At 37.9% G+C, this 15,220-nt stretch overlaps 2 protein-coding genes across 3 annotated transcripts; both read left to right on the top strand.

The window, feature by feature from the left end:
- Window positions 1-412: 412 nt before the first annotated feature.
- Window positions 413-3,980, top strand: LOC140967494 (pentatricopeptide repeat-containing protein At4g14190, chloroplastic). Of its 2 annotated transcripts, XR_012173590.1 has the most exons (3): window positions 413-795; window positions 1,272-2,812; window positions 3,051-3,980. XR_012173590.1 is itself a non-coding variant. In XM_073428044.1 (2 exons), exons 1-2 carry the CDS (start codon window positions 454-456, stop codon window positions 2,427-2,429), a joined length of 1,500 nt encoding a protein of 499 aa, XP_073284145.1. In that variant the 5' UTR covers window positions 413-453; the 3' UTR covers window positions 2,430-2,895. The 2 variants fall into 2 exon arrangements, 1 of the variants encoding a protein (XP_073284145.1); XM_073428044.1 differs by lacking the exon at window positions 3,051-3,980 and having other exon boundaries at window positions 1,272-2,895.
- A 2,912-nt stretch (window positions 3,981-6,892) lies between these two features.
- On the top strand, window positions 6,893-9,390 carry LOC140956977 (uncharacterized). The gene is made up of 4 exons (XM_073413997.1): window positions 6,893-6,965; window positions 7,725-7,862; window positions 8,194-8,766; window positions 8,879-9,390. The coding sequence occupies exons 1-4, from the start codon at window positions 6,893-6,895 to the stop codon at window positions 9,388-9,390; spliced, it is 1,296 nt and encodes a 431-aa protein (XP_073270098.1).
- The last annotated feature ends 5,830 nt before the right edge of the window (window positions 9,391-15,220 follow it).

Here is a 15,220-nt window from a genome sequence, read left to right on the forward strand (position 1 = left end):
TGATAAGCAATCGCTGGTAAGCTTATAACTGAATATATCAACTGATCAGTCAGTTGACTTCGTAAGTTCAGTTCAGCTTGTTTCAGTTGCCTTCGATAAACTGCGCATTAATCTTCAGTTAGGAAACTGTCAGTTGATTTAAGTAGTTCAGTTACTTGATCAGTTTAGTCCAATTAAACACTTAGTTTTTCAAACAATCGAAATTAAGTTTCCAACAAAAACCATATTACCAAAAATGATATTGATATAAAAGATAAATCAAGGAAAAAACCCGGAGTAGCAAAAATGTCCCAAAAATCAAATCTAGCAATAATAAAAAAAATTAATTCCATTCACCCACTAAAGGAGGGATTAGCCAAGGGCAAATACGTAGTCCTAAATTAGAGAGTGAAATATTGAGTTTATTGGGAAGAAAAACAATCTTAATTCAGTCAGCAAATATCGCGACATGTTATGATGCAGAAGCAGCCACTCGAGATGATTGCGTCCATACTATGTTCGTCTCCTCCTCTTCCAACTCCGTTAAATCACTCAAATAAAAAATCTGAATACAACCCATCATCGTCTGTTTCATATTCCAAGTTTTTATCAGCAGATTCGCAGAAGAAGCCCTTTTCAATTGATCGAATACGTGCGCATTATCTGGAACGAGATTCGTCTCTTGAAAAGCTTAAAACGAAAAAAGACTCTGACCCAGTTCGGGTACTTGAAGAAGATGGTGACTGGAGCGAAGAACAGTTCTGGGATGTTGTTAGCTTCCTCAGGAAAAGCTCAAGGTCCAGGGAGATTCTTGAGGTGGGGTTTTAAGTTTATTTTCACTAAGTTTTACTTTGGAATACGTTGGGTTTTTGACGATTTTGTTCTTTGATCTTTGTGATTTTAATTCACATAGTGTATTCGCAGATGCTGATGGTGTTTGAGTGAAGTATTTGACATTAGTGGATATTTAGAGAAGATAAATTGCAAAACTAAAATAGTTCAGGTAATATTGCTTTGTTTAGATTTGTAAATGCGTATTGAGGCAAAGGATATAGTATTTCTATCACGAGTGGCCGATTTAGTTCATTCTTGGTTACACATGGACCAGAATGGGAGAAATTATTGTTACTACATTTCTTACATCTTTCACATTTACCGACTACAAAATATGCACTACTCGTTGAAAGGTAATATTGATTTGTTTTTTCGTTTGGTATATTTTAGTGAAAAGGAAATATTACGAGTTTTTAGCTCTTTCTTGATCTAATGTGGTAGTTTTAAATTGATCACAGGTATTTGGCATGTGGAAGTCGAGGAAAAAATCGAGAACTAATGATGAGAATTTTCAGAAAATCATTATGATATTAGTTGAGGAAGGACTCCTAGAAGCGGCAGTAACAATTATTAAAGAAATGAATCATAGCGGTTTCAGATTTTCTCTGGAGATGTACAATTCTGTTATTCATGGCTTGGCTAAAAATGGGAAATTTAAAGATTGCATACTTTATATGAAAGAGATGGAAGAAGAACTTGGCATCAAAGCGGATACTGAAACATTTGATGGTCTTATTCAAGCTTATGGAAACCGTAAAATGTATGATGAGATGAATCTTTGCGTGAAGGAAATGGAATCCAGGGGATGCCAAAGTGACCACACTACTTATAATTTGTTGATTCGGGAATTTGCAAGAGCTGGATTGCTCAACAAAATGGAAAAGACGTATCTAAATCTTCCTAACAGAATAATGTATTTGCAACGTTCCACCTTCATTACAATGATTGAGGCATATGCAAAATTTGGTATCTTGGATAAGATGGAGAAGATTTATCATCAGTATTTGAAGTCTGGACGTATTCTAAAAGAGGATTTAATTCGAAAGGTAGCTGCTGTTTATGTTGAGAATCACATGTTTTCTAGATTAGAAAAATTAGGATATGATCTTTCCTCTAAGAATGGTTGCAGTGAACTAGTCTGGTGTCTTCGCCTTCTCTGTCAAGCTTGTCATTTGAGTAAAAAAGGAATGTATTCTGTTGTTGAAGAGATGGAATCACTTGGTGTCCCGTGGAGTCCAACTGTCACTAATATTCTCGCACTAGCTTATATGAAGATGAAAGACTATAACCAATTGAAACTTTTACTTTTAGAACTACCTTCCCGGCATGTAAAACCAGATATAATCACTGTAGGAATATTGTTTGATGCATGTCTTGATGGATTTCATGGAACAAGTGTTAAAAAGACATGGGAAAAAGTGGGATTTTTCGACAGTGATCTAGAAATAGATACTGATTCACTTGTTCTCGCAGCATTTGGGAAGGGATATTTTCTTAAAACTTGTGAAAGGATAAGCATGTCCCCCAAAACTGGTAGTAAAGTGAAACAAGTGCAGACTTATAGCCATCTCATCAATTTGATTAGAACACAAGCTGACGTCCATGAGTACAACTGAAGCAGATTTGAGGATCAATGTATCATCATCATCAAACTCCGACAAAACTTCATAAAAATTGTACTCTCTTTTAGCAATTACTGTGCTGCTATTCGCAAAAAGTTACAAGATGGACCAATTAGAAGACTTTGGATACCTATTGAAGTGATTCTCTTTTAGCAATTACTGTGTTGGCCTCCATGATTTCAGATCCTATGATACATCTCTTCTTGCGAAGGTTTACATTTCCATGCCAAAAACAAAAAGGATATTCTCTTGGTGAAGTGAATCCACCAGATATTTTTAATGAACTGTTATGTTTACTTTTGTAGTTCTGATCAGATAGTTCACTGACTCCCCACACATTAAGCGGCTTTCTAGAGATACAAGATGAAATTGTTTATGTAAGCTTTCTGAAACTGTGGACTCATGTGGTTGTAGGCTGTAGCCTATTGCTTGAAATGGAAACACATGTATATTGTTTTTCTGGGAATATGTTCTATTTTTATAATGTCACAAATAAAATTCCATTTTTTTTACGTACACTAAATAGGTCATCCTCTTCCGTGGAACATTTGGTGAATAGTTCTATTTCTTCTAGTAGTTCTTTCCAACATTGAGATCTCAAACCAGTTCTTTCAGCAACCGAGCGAGATAACATGAGGCTGAAGGGATATGCACGAGCTTTCATTACATGATCTTTCGTTACATGATCTTGGTTGACAAGAGCATTCCCCATATCTTCCGTTGCTGTGGTATCTTGCATTTAACTTGTATTGTACATTTGCCTCCGGCATGCCTAAGAAATGAGTACAAAATTAGATCAGATATACTTGATCACAGGTGTTGTGACAATAAAAAGGAGATTTAGTCCCATTTTTTAACAGTAACGAGACCCCTTGAAGCAGTCACCCATTACAACGAATGTGAGGTAAACAAATTCTTATGGTATTTTTAATATACAATATTAAGTGGGAAAAAAAGATATCTTGGCCCTTATTTCTTTACTGATATTAAACCTTGGGAAGCTATGGCCAACTAATGGAAGAGCAAATAGTGTATGACTACTGTAAAAGTACAGTTTTGTTTCCTGGAACACTCGATTTAAATGAGTAATATGTTCTGAGTTCAGATAGCCAGAATTCAGAAGCTCTCGAAACAAAACCACTAATTCAGCGCTCATGTTGCTTGGTGATATATTCTGAATTATTTTGTATATTGACAAATCATCAAACACTTTAGTCATCCATGGTGGTACTCTATTCGATTTTAGCAATGCTGCTGCAATAAGAGCTGATGGTTTGTGATGAACCATAAAAGTGTTTGCTGTTGTAATTGGAGTCACCAAAGACATCACCAGATACTCCTATCAATCTATACCAATTACTTTTGTCAGCAGCCAGAGATTCGATTTCCAGCTCTTTTCATTCCATTAGATGTGACAAACACCGTGTGCAATCCACTGAAACTCTAATGTCATCGAAAAATATAAGGCCTTCTACTAGTACAGCTGGTACCAATGACATATACCCTTCTCGACATTTCAGATCATCATTTTTTTATTCATGTAATGTGATAGTCCAGTGAGCATTTCCATGAGCTCCTCATCCATGGGCTGCGGTGGTGGGATGTCTTTTGGTGGGTATTGTGGTGGCCAAGCTGGTGGTGGTGTAAAGGCTGCATCCTCAGGCCCAATTGGTGGAAAACCCTAGGCTAGCACCGACGTAAAGTCTATCATATAAGACATGAAAGCATTTGTCGTGTGCCAGTGTTCTGCCAGCTCTTGGCGCTGGGTTCGCATATCTTGTTTCATTCTAAATACTCTGTCTTGCAGACTTACTCTGTTGATCGGTGGTGGTGGTGGTTGTTGGCGGTCTCTGGCTCGCTTGTTATAGGCCACTCTGGCAGCCTGTCTTTCGATTTCTTTTGCTCCGCGCTCGGGGTTTCCAGTGAGAACTGTGATCGGTGTCTTGGCTTTCAAAACCTATTCATATACTCCCCATGTCACACCAGCACGATGACATAAATCAGTGATAATATACGAACAAGGAAGACTGATAGTCATAAGTCCCGCACCTGCACGCATGATGGACCCATGAATTATGTTTCCTAGGTCCACCGTCTTTCTTGTCATGATGGCGTAGACCAATGCCACCTTATCTTTCGTGATCTTGGTTTTATGAGTCGATGGCATGATTCTTGCTAAGATGAAAGAGGCCCAACTTTTTGGGTCACGAAGCAGTTCAGATTTCTTCAAAGTGACTGGGGCACCTTGACTCAATCTCCATTCCGCACCATCAATGCACATGTCCCGGATCATAACACCATAATCTACTGTGCTGGCCATGTATGTTGGGTACTCGTCGTGATTGAAGCCAGGTAGATTATAGATCGAATTGATGGTGTCCGATTCAAAAGCCAACAATTTTCGTCGCACCAATGCCTTATAGTCCTCGTGTCTTACTTTCAAGTTTGCGTAAAATTCCCGGACTATTGGGATGACAGCGTCTAGCTGTGATTGGGCCCGGTCCAACTACCCCTTATACACGACTTCTTCCACTGCCACACAGTCAAGAGCATAGTTGTCAATCGCGTATAGCGCCCCGTAGCACAAAGGTTGCTCATGGCTATAGCACATATCAAATAACGTAGCGAGAGTTATTTGAAAGTAAAGTGTCATAAGTATATAAATATATAATATATAGCATATAGTAACATCAATTCAAAAACATTAATTTCCAGCATAATATTCTTTCAACTTTATTTTTAAAATACTAAAACCTGAAATTATTTTATGTTTTTTCATTTAAATATCATAGAAGACACAAAAATAAAACAGAAATTCAAAAAAATTTAATTTCCAGCAAAAACCTAACTAAATACATGCCAAAAAAACCAAAATTAGAAAAAAAAAAAAAAAAGGACAGAAAATAAGCATGCAGCTTTGCTTTGCAATAGCGCCGCTATTTCAACTATCGTGATTGTCGCTATAGTGCCAATAGCGAAGATAGCGAGCGCTATTGCAATGTTCATGGCGTGTAGCGGTCCGTAGCGATGTGGTGTCGCTTCGCCACGCTATTCGCTATAGCGAGGGCTACGGGGGCTATTGACAACTATGGTCAAGAGTGGATAAATCCAGCCCTCTTTCTTTTATAATTGACCGAGACAGAGAATTTTCGTAGATGTGAAATGCTTCCTCATTCCAAAATTTATTAGCATCATAGGAGCCAGAAGAGGAAGCTAAGTCCTTTGATTTTTTTTTTCTTGGAGGCATGATATTAAATAATACTCCACCAAACTTAGTTCGAAATCAGATCTAGAGCACTAGTCCTCCCAAATCACTTAATTTTTTGGAGTAATGCAAACAATGGCAAATATAAGATTTTGTAACCTTGGAAGAAGAGGTTGACTGGAGAGGGCGTACGAGAGGAGGATCGTCGGGGCAACGTTGAGGCTGATTGGGGGAGATAGGCACGACGGCGCCGGCGATGGTGCTGAACTGGTCGGCCGATGTTTGCAGAGGGGGAGAGGAAGGAGAGTGAATGTGGAGAAATTTTTATGCCAAAAACGTGTAGATCTGGTCTTTTAAAGAGGGAGGCGTTGCGCGCTTGTGCGCATGATCTGGCTCGGCCGTGCGAACTCTTCTGTCTTGTTTCGGTTGACCTTGCGCGCGCTGCTTCTTGTGAATTGGAGCTGGTGCGCTCGCGTCTCTGTATTTAACATTTTTTTAATAAAAAAAAGTGATGGGCTGCCTCCCATTCACCGCTTAATTTATAGTCGTCAGCCTGACTCTTCTCTTCTTTCAAGTAGACTCGGCAAGTGGGACATTTTCCACATTTCGCATTTCGCTTCCAAAATAATGCTTCACTCGCTGGCCATTTACCTTAAATGTTCTGCCATCCTTGCATTTGAGCTTGATTGCTCCATATGGTTGCATTGCTTTCACTGTAAACGGTCCTAACCATCCCGATTTCAACTTACTTGGGAACAATATGAGGCAAGAATTAAAAAGTAACACCTGTTGTCCCGGTTCAAATTCCCTTTGAACAATGACCTTATCATGCCACTTCTTGGTCTGCTATTTGTAGATCTTGGCATTCTTATATGTTTCATTGCAAAATTCATCCATTCATTCAGTTGTAGTTTTCTCATATCACTAGATGCTTTCAAATCAAAGTTCAACTTCTTTACAGCCAGAATGCTCTATGCTTTAACTCTAGCGACAAGTGGCGCGCTTGACCAAAAACCAACCTATAGGGAGACATCCCAATAGGCGTCTTGAATGCAGTCTGATATGCCCACAACGCATCATCTAACTTAATGGCCCAATCCTTCCGGTTAGTGTTGACAATCTTATCCAATATTTATTTAATTTCTTGGTTGGATATTTCAGCTTTTCCATTCGACTGAGGATGATATGCTAATGCCACATTGTGCTTCACACTGTATTTAGCCAAAAGTGAGTTGAAAATCTTATTGCAAAAATGGCCCTTGGAGATCCAAACCTTGTGAAGATATTCTTATACACGAACTTAACTACAACACGAGCATCATTAAGTACTGTGGCAGTTGCTTCCACCCACTTTAAGACATAATCAACAGCTAATAAGATATAAGAATGACCAAAAGAAGGGGGAAAAGACCCCATGAAATTTATGCCCCAAATATGGGTCGTCCCATATGAAGAATTTGATGTCATGGAAGAATTTCTTCTGATGATGATGGTTTAACTCTGGAGGAAGAACACCACAAGACAAGAAATTAGCAATATCAGCAAACCAGGGAAGTACATAGTTTACCTCGAAGAATTGTTAATCTAGAAATGTTTCCTGTATAGCTCCATCTTTTTTCTTCTTCTCCGACTCCAGTCTTGACAAGTGATCTGCCACTTGATTCTCACTCCCCTTCTTATCTTTGACCTCGAATTCAAATTCTTGCAGTAGCAAAATCCACCTTATCAAGCGTGGTTTTGCTTCCTTCTTGCCTTGGCGAATAAGTAGCGAATGGCTGCATGGTCAGTGAAAACTACATTTGTACTGATCAGATAAGACATGAACTTGTCAAATGCAAATACTACTGCAAGCATCTCTTTTTCAGTAGTAGTGTAATTCTCCTGTACGAGATCCATGGATACGGCGTGGATACGTTTTTTGGATACGTTTGGGCAAATTGCAAATATTTAAAAGTTTTAGGGGTTAATTAAAAAATTAAAATTGCTAAGGACTAAAAGAAAAATAATTTAAAATTAATTGGGTTGGGCTTTTAAAACCCCTAAATACATTTGTGTGTCGTTATTTCTTTCAATTTATGCTGAAGACTTCAAGCGGCTATCAATTTACTGTGTCGCCCTTCTCTCTTCCGCTGCTGCCACCGCCGCCGTCGCTGCCGCCGCCAACCTAGAAGATAGTACAGTGAGTTTCCAAGATGATAGTACAGTGAGTTTCCACTCCAATAGTGAGTTTTTTTTTTTTTTTTTTTGAAAATCTCTTGGCTAACAGTGAGTTTTCTATCTCTTGTTTTACTTTTCTATCTCTTGGCTATACCTTTAATGTTATAACATTATTTGTAAGAAAGAGGCTTAGAGTGAACTATTGGCTATCTAGTGAACTATTTGTCGTAGATTAGAATTTGGTCAATTTGCATAACGTATTCCATGGGCCATGGCTGACTTTATGTTTCTTGCTTGTCATAACTTCAAACAGCCTATTTGCAATGGAAATTTTTCAAAAGGAGAGTATATAAGAGGATGTAGATGATTATTCTCCTTTGTGGAAATTTGTAACAGAGATTGAAAAGGGAGCTGTTGGAAGAAATGTTACTTGGTCATGTAACATATGTACTAAAGTGTGCAAGGGATCGTACTCGAGGGTGAAAGCACACCTATTAAAACTCAAAGGACTTGGAATTGCTGGTTGTGTGGCTGTTTCAATAGATCAAATAAAACATATGCAACAACTTGTGGAAAGGAAAAATGCTAAACCGAAAGAAGTACAATTGTCTTCATCATCTGCATCAAACATAGCTTCAAAATCCTCATGCAGTAGTCCTTTCTCTTTGCAAAGTGATGATCCAACAAAGAAGAGGAAAGGAACACTTGGCCCTATTGAAAAAGCTTTTAACTTGAATGCGAGAGATGAACTACATTCTGAAATTGCGAGGTTGTTTTACACAGGGGGATTATATTTCAAAATTGCTAGAAATCCTCATTATATTTGTGCTTTCAGTATGGCTAGTCAACGAACGATTCCAGGTTATCTTCCACCAAGATACAATTTATTGAGAACTACACTTCTTCAAAGAGAAAAAGCTCGAATTGAAAAGTTGTTGGAGCCAACAAAGGCTGCTTGGAAACAAAAAGGTGTTAGTATTTGTAGTGATGGGTGGTCAGATGTACAAAGAAGACCGCTTATTAATATCATGGCAGTGTGTGAAAAGTGGTCCTATGTTTCTAAAAGCGATAAATTGTGAAGGTGAGTACAAGGATAAAAGTTTCATCTCTAAGTTGCTCATTGATGTCATAAACGAAGTGGGACATCAAAATGTTGTCCAAGTGGTCACAGATAATGCTTCCGTATGCAAGGTCGCTGGGCTACTTGTTGAGGCAAAGTACCCACACATATTTTGGACACCTTGTGTTGTGCACACTTTGAATCTTGCTTTGAAGAATATTTGTGCACCGATTGACTCCGTACAAAACAAAGAAGTCTTTGAAGAGTGCAAGTGGATAGCAGAAGTATCAGATAATGCTTTGATGATCAAGAATTTTATAGTGAATCACAATATGAGATTATCGATGTTCAACGATAACTCGAATTTGAAGATGCTCTCACTTGCAAAGACTCGATTTGCTTCCACAATCATTATGCTTAAAAGGTTCAGACAAATCAAGAAATGTCTTGAAAACATGGTGATTAGTGAAAGATGGGATCTGTACAAGGAGGATGACGTACTGAAGGCTAGAGCAGCGAAGTACAAGATATAAGATGATCAATTCTGGGAAAACATTGATTATATACTTTCTTTCACAAGTCCAATTTATGAGATGCTAAGGAAAGCAGACACTGATCATCCTTGTCTTCATTTAGTATATGAGTGGTGGGATGAAATGATAGAGAAGATTAGGGTTGCTATCTCGAAAGGGCCTCACAGTGGAGATTCAAAGTTTTATGAGATTGTTCATGATATTCTGGTGCAGCGATGGAGTAAAATCAATACACCTCTACATTGTTTGGCGCATTCTTTGAATCCGAGGTAAAACTCTAAAAAATTTAACCAAGTTTTAGCAAATTATACATATCAGTTCATATTTAATTATCAATCTTTTTATATAGATACTACAGTAATGAGTGGCTCCAAGAATCTCCCAATCGTCGTCTTCCTCATAGGGACATCGAAGTTTCAAGGGAAAGAAAAAAATACATTTAAAGATATTATTCTTGTTCATCAGAACGAAGAAGTGTCAACGAGGAGTTTGCCTCTTTTTCAGCCGCCATTGATGACTTTTCTAATAATGATGCAATGTGTGATCGAGGTTTGATGTCTCCAACTAAGAGGTGGGTTATACATGGTGCTTCCACACCAACTCTTCAAAGTTTAGCTTTAAAGCTATTTGGGCAGCCTTCTTCTTCTTGTTGTTGTGAGAGAAATTGGAGCACCTACAATTTCATACACTCATTGAAGAGAAACAAAATAACACCACAAAGAGCGGAAGATTTGATCTATGTTCACTACAATCTTCGTCTTTTATCAAGGAGGAGTTCACATTATAATGAAGGAGAAAGTAAGATGTGGGATGTTGGAGCGGATGCATTCGATTCCATGGACATGGAGGGTGCTGCTATCCTTGAAATTGCCAATTTGTCTCTTGATGAACCTGAATTAGAGTCAATCTTATTTACTGATGAAGGCAGTGTTGGTGATGTTGGTGATGAAACCAATATGGATGTTTGATTTTTTTTACTTGCTTAAGATGAATTTTGCGTTTAATATTTTGTAGCTGAGATATTATGATTAATGAAATATTACATCTATCTCTATAATTTTTACTTTTTAATACTAAATTTATATAAATATAAATATATATAATATTTATATATATTTTAATGATTGTCGTATCCTAGCCATATCGTGTCTTATATTTTCAAAATTTGACGTGTCGTCGTATCCGTATCGTATTCGATACGATACTCGTACCCGTATCCATGCAACATAGTCTGCAACACAAGAGAAAGGTTATGTAAACAATGATCGAATGAAGAGCCAAATACTGAAAAGTCATCCATGAAGACTTCCATGATTTCCTCCACCATGTCTGCAGATATGGCCATCATGCACCTCTGGAAAGTAGTAGGCGCATTGCCTAGGCCTAAAGGCATCCTCCTGGAAGCAAACGTGCCATATGGACACGTGGATGTAGTCTTCTCCTGGTCTTCTGGTGCTATAGCAATCTGGTTATAACCTGAATAACCATCTAAAAAGCAATAGTGACAATAAACAGCAAGTCTATCAAGCATCTGATCAATAATAGACAGTGGAAAATGGTCTCTGTGTGGGGTATTGTTTAACTTCATATAATCAATGCATACTCGCCAACCAGTCACAGTGCGAGTAGAGATCAATTCATTATTTTCATTTATCAGCACAGTTATTCCGCCCTTTTTAGGTACAACTTGCACATGTGACACCCAACTACTGTCAAAAATAGCATAAATCACACCAGCGTTCAACAATTTCAACAACTCATTTTTTACAACCTCTTTCATCGTTGGATTCAACCTCCTCTGGTGATCCACGTAAGAAGTATACGACTCCTCCATCAGATTTTTATGCAGGCATATAGTGGGACTAATTCCCTTAATATTAGAAATCGACCATCCTAATGCAGTTTAAAACTCCCTCGACACTCTCAACAGTTTATCTTTTTCATGACAAGTAAGGGAGGAAGAGATGATTATCGGATATGTCGACTTCTCATAACAAAGATGGATTGGCAATTTCTTCAAATGAGGAGAAGATGGTATTACCTCTGTTTGCTCTTCTACTTTCAAATCCTCAAGCGTTGCATCCTTGTTTTTTTTTTTTTGCAACCCATCAACATCATTTCCCAATCATCTTCCTCAGCAGTTCCAGCAGCACCAACCAAACATCTCTCCAAGGGATTCCTAGTTCCTGCACAATCAAGAGACAAACATGAGTCTATAACATCCATGTTTTTACACGTACTTACCTCGTTCGACATGGCATGATAGATATTAAAAATAACTGCTTCTCCACCAACTCACAAGGTGAGTTCTCCCTTGTGCACATCTATCAATGGTCTTCCAGTCGCTAGGAAAGGTCTCCTAAAGATTAATGAAGCATCATGATCTTCTTCCATATCTAAAATTACAAAGTCAGCAGGAAAAATAAATTTATCCACTTTTACCAGTACATCTTCAACGATCCCAAGTGAATACTTGAGACTTCTGTCTGCAAAATGCAAGGTTATGGTGGTTGGTTTAACTTATCCAAGCTCCAACTCCATGTAAATAGAAAATGACATCAGATTAATACTTGTTTCTAAATCACATAAAGCTCTACTACAATGAGTATCAATAAAGCAAAGAATAGTAAAACTCCCTAGATCTTTCAATTTCCGTGTTAGCTTTTTTTGGAGCATGGTGCTACACTCTTCAGTCAGCTTCACTGTCTTATACTCCTGCAGCCTCCCCTTCTTTTAGACATCACATCCTTAATGAATTTTGCGTAGTTTGGCATTTGCTCCAGAGCATCAGTAAATGGTATGTTGATGTGAATCTTCTTAAAAATCTCCAGGAATTTAGCAAACTGATCATCCATAGTCTTTTTCTTAAATCTTTGAGGATATGGGAGAGTCGATTTCACCACAGGTTTCTGTTCAAGTTCATTCTTGTTTTCTTCAATCTTTTTTTCATCAATTTTGTTATCTTCAATTCCAACAAATTATACTATCTTGTCTTTCTCAACTACGACCTTAGGTTCCTCAACCTCAATTTTTTTTACACTCCTCAAAGTGACTGCCTTGCACTGCTCTCTTGGATTCACTTCAGTGTTACTAGGAAATTGACCCCGGTTCTGATCTTTCAATGCATTTGCCTGTAGCCCAATCTGTGTTTCCAAGGACTTATCGTGGCATCCATATTGCCTATGTGTGTCTCCATACTATCAAGATGAGATTCAGTTTTAGTCATTCTCTTACCAGACTCAGCCAGAAATGCCCCAACCAGATCCTCAATGATGGCGTCCCTTCCTCTTTTTGTGTATTGAACCCCAGTGGAAAATTCAACACATTCCTATTATTTGCATATGAGAAGTTCTCGTGATTTCTTAAACCAGGATGATGAGTATTAGGGGGAGGGTTACCTCGATATCCTCCATAGCCACCAAAGCCTCTGTTATTGATGTACTGAGCTTCATCTGGAGGTCGAGTTTCTTCAACAACAATCGAAGGACATTCAGTGTCTGATGTGCTCACTTTATTCAATGCAGCTATCTGTGTAGTCAGTGCAGATACTTGCGCAATCAATTATGTAATAAGATCCACAGCATAAACTCCAACTGTCTTCTTTGCTCTAGACCTCTCAGACGGCCACTGGTAGCTATTAATAATCATCTGCTCAAGCAAGCCATAAGCTTGATCAAGAGATTTGGCAAATATTGTGCCACCAGCTGCTACGTGCACAGTCCTTCGTGTTTGCCCCATTCAAACCATTGTAAAAAAATTCAATATGTACCCAATCTTCAAAACCATGGTTTGGGCATTTTCTGAGCAGCTCCTTATACCTCTCCCAAGCTTCATACAGCTCATTCTGTCCAAAGTTGTTGATATTAATCTTGAGTTGTGCAGACTTGGCTGGCGGAAAGTATTTGTCCAGAAACTTTGTAGCCAAGTCCTCCCAAGTAGTTATGCTTCCCAGAGGTAAACTTTGCAGCCAACTCCTCGCATGATCCCTGAGAGAAAACGGGAACAAGCGCAGTCTAATAATATTTTCGAAAACACCATTTATATTTACCGTGGCCGTAATATCTAGGAATGTTCTAAGGTGCAGATGAGAGTCTACAGTAACTGCTCCCCCAAATTGGTTCTGCTGAACTATATTTATTAGTACAGGCTTCAGCTCTAAATTGTTTGCATTTATAGTCGCCCTAGCTATCCCAGAATAATTAGTATTGATCACCGGTCTGAAGTGATCTCGGATCGACACCACCGGAGGAGATTGATTTGCATTATTCTCTCTGTTATCAGCAATTGCTTTAACTTCCTCTCGCCTCGCTTTTTTCAATCTCTTAGTTGTTATTTCGATTTCGGAATCAAATATAAGCAAGTCAAGACTTTGCGATCTTCGCATAAACTACACAGAGGAGAACCAGATTAGTGAATAAATAAATAATAAAAAATTCTAAATTAAAGTCTAGACTAATTTGCAGTGATATTAATAATAAAATTAATTAGAACAATCCCCGGCAACGACGCCAAAAACTTGTTGCTATATTTGCTACCCGCAAGTGTACGGTGTCAGGTTTTAGTACTCGGTAGAGCACAGATGTCGATCCCACAGGGAGTGCAATTTAATTATAAATTAATCATCACAATTAAAATAATCAGACTTTATTTAGAGAATTCACAAGAATGTTTGTTATTAATTATGAACTAAAATTAATAAAAGCGCTCAAACGTTTTCAAGTCAGTGAGAATAACAATCTAGAAGTACGATTTCACTTGGTTTTCACTATATTAAATTATCATTGTAATCAATATTTATAATTTTAACACGTTTAATACCCAAGAATTCTCAAATATTTCTACTTTTTTTCCCAAGTGGTGCGTAGAATCAATTATCTAAAGTCAATTTCAATATCCTTTTAAAAAATCAAAAAATAAATAATTTCAATTGCACAATAATTCTTTTAATGGATTCGCTGGAGTTATCGTCTTTCCGAGCTCTATAAACACCAACGATATATTTTCTTACGTTCATATTCAAAATCCTCTCTCCCGAGTGATAGATCTCAAAGAAATATGACAATTCAATTATTGATCAAGTAATTGGACGCAATGAAATACGGAAAATATAAATAAACAAGAAGAAACTCGCATATATAAGTCAACAATTCGTAAATAAAGATTCGACCAAGGTACACCGTCCTCTAGATTAACGAAATTAGTTCATAACGGAAAAACGATAAAACTATTTCATGTTTTCCGACATTACTAATAGAATAAAATTAAGTAAGAAGAAGGGAAGAAGAATCGAATCACAATTGCGACTCTGTTCCCGGTAGATGCGTTCTTCTTCGTCGTTCCTCGTTCTCGCTCTCTGGATTTTTGTTTGTGACTACGGCTCCTTTTTATTTCCTTTCGACTATGTGTCATGTTCTAGGGTTTTTCTTCATTTTTATACACGTGTACACTGGAGTTGTACTTCTGCACGCCTCATGCGCGTTGGAGCACAAGAATCAGCGCCACCGCGCGCATGATTCTGGAATTTTTTTCTTCAGTCTTGCGCTCACTGCAGCACGTGAAATGGCGCGGCAGCTTATGCTAATGTAGGATAACATCTCCCTTTCAGTATCCTTATCATGTAGAATTCGGAAGACGATTAGTCCTGGTAGATTATCTCAAATATTGCACACTAATTAAGTCAATTCGCAAGTACCAAAGGGAATTTTTGTTTTGTTATTTTCCTTGAGAGCTTGAAATGTATTTACCTTCTGTGAGAGAAGAATAGCAACAGGAGCACAAATATGAGAACTTCCCCTGTATTTGTTCCATCATCATGATCAAGTAGGGCAGG

This window comes from Primulina huaijiensis, chromosome 2 (genome assembly GCF_012295235.1).
Source record: "Primulina huaijiensis isolate GDHJ02 chromosome 2, ASM1229523v2, whole genome shotgun sequence".
In the NCBI taxonomy this organism is placed as follows: Eukaryota; Viridiplantae; Streptophyta; class Magnoliopsida; order Lamiales; family Gesneriaceae; genus Primulina; species Primulina huaijiensis.

Excerpts from the sequence above, each read along its gene's own strand:
- LOC140967494 (XM_073428044.1), top strand. The coding sequence starts at position 454 with ATGATGCAGAAGCAGCCACTCGAGATGATTGCGTCCATACTATGTTCG. Across the intron at positions 796-1,271 it reads GGTCCAGGGAGATTCTTGAG|GTATTTGGCATGTGGAAGTC; the intron begins GTGGGGTTTTAA and ends AATTGATCACAG.
- LOC140956977 (XM_073413997.1), top strand. The coding sequence starts at position 6,893 with ATGGCCCTTGGAGATCCAAACCTTGTGAAGATATTCTTATACACGAAC. Across the intron at positions 7,863-8,193 it reads AGTGAGTTTCCACTCCAATA|AGATTGAAAAGGGAGCTGTT; the intron begins GTGAGTTTTTTT and ends AATTTGTAACAG. Across the intron at positions 8,767-8,878 it reads GGCTGCTTGGAAACAAAAAG|GTGAGTACAAGGATAAAAGT; the intron begins GTGTTAGTATTT and ends TAAATTGTGAAG.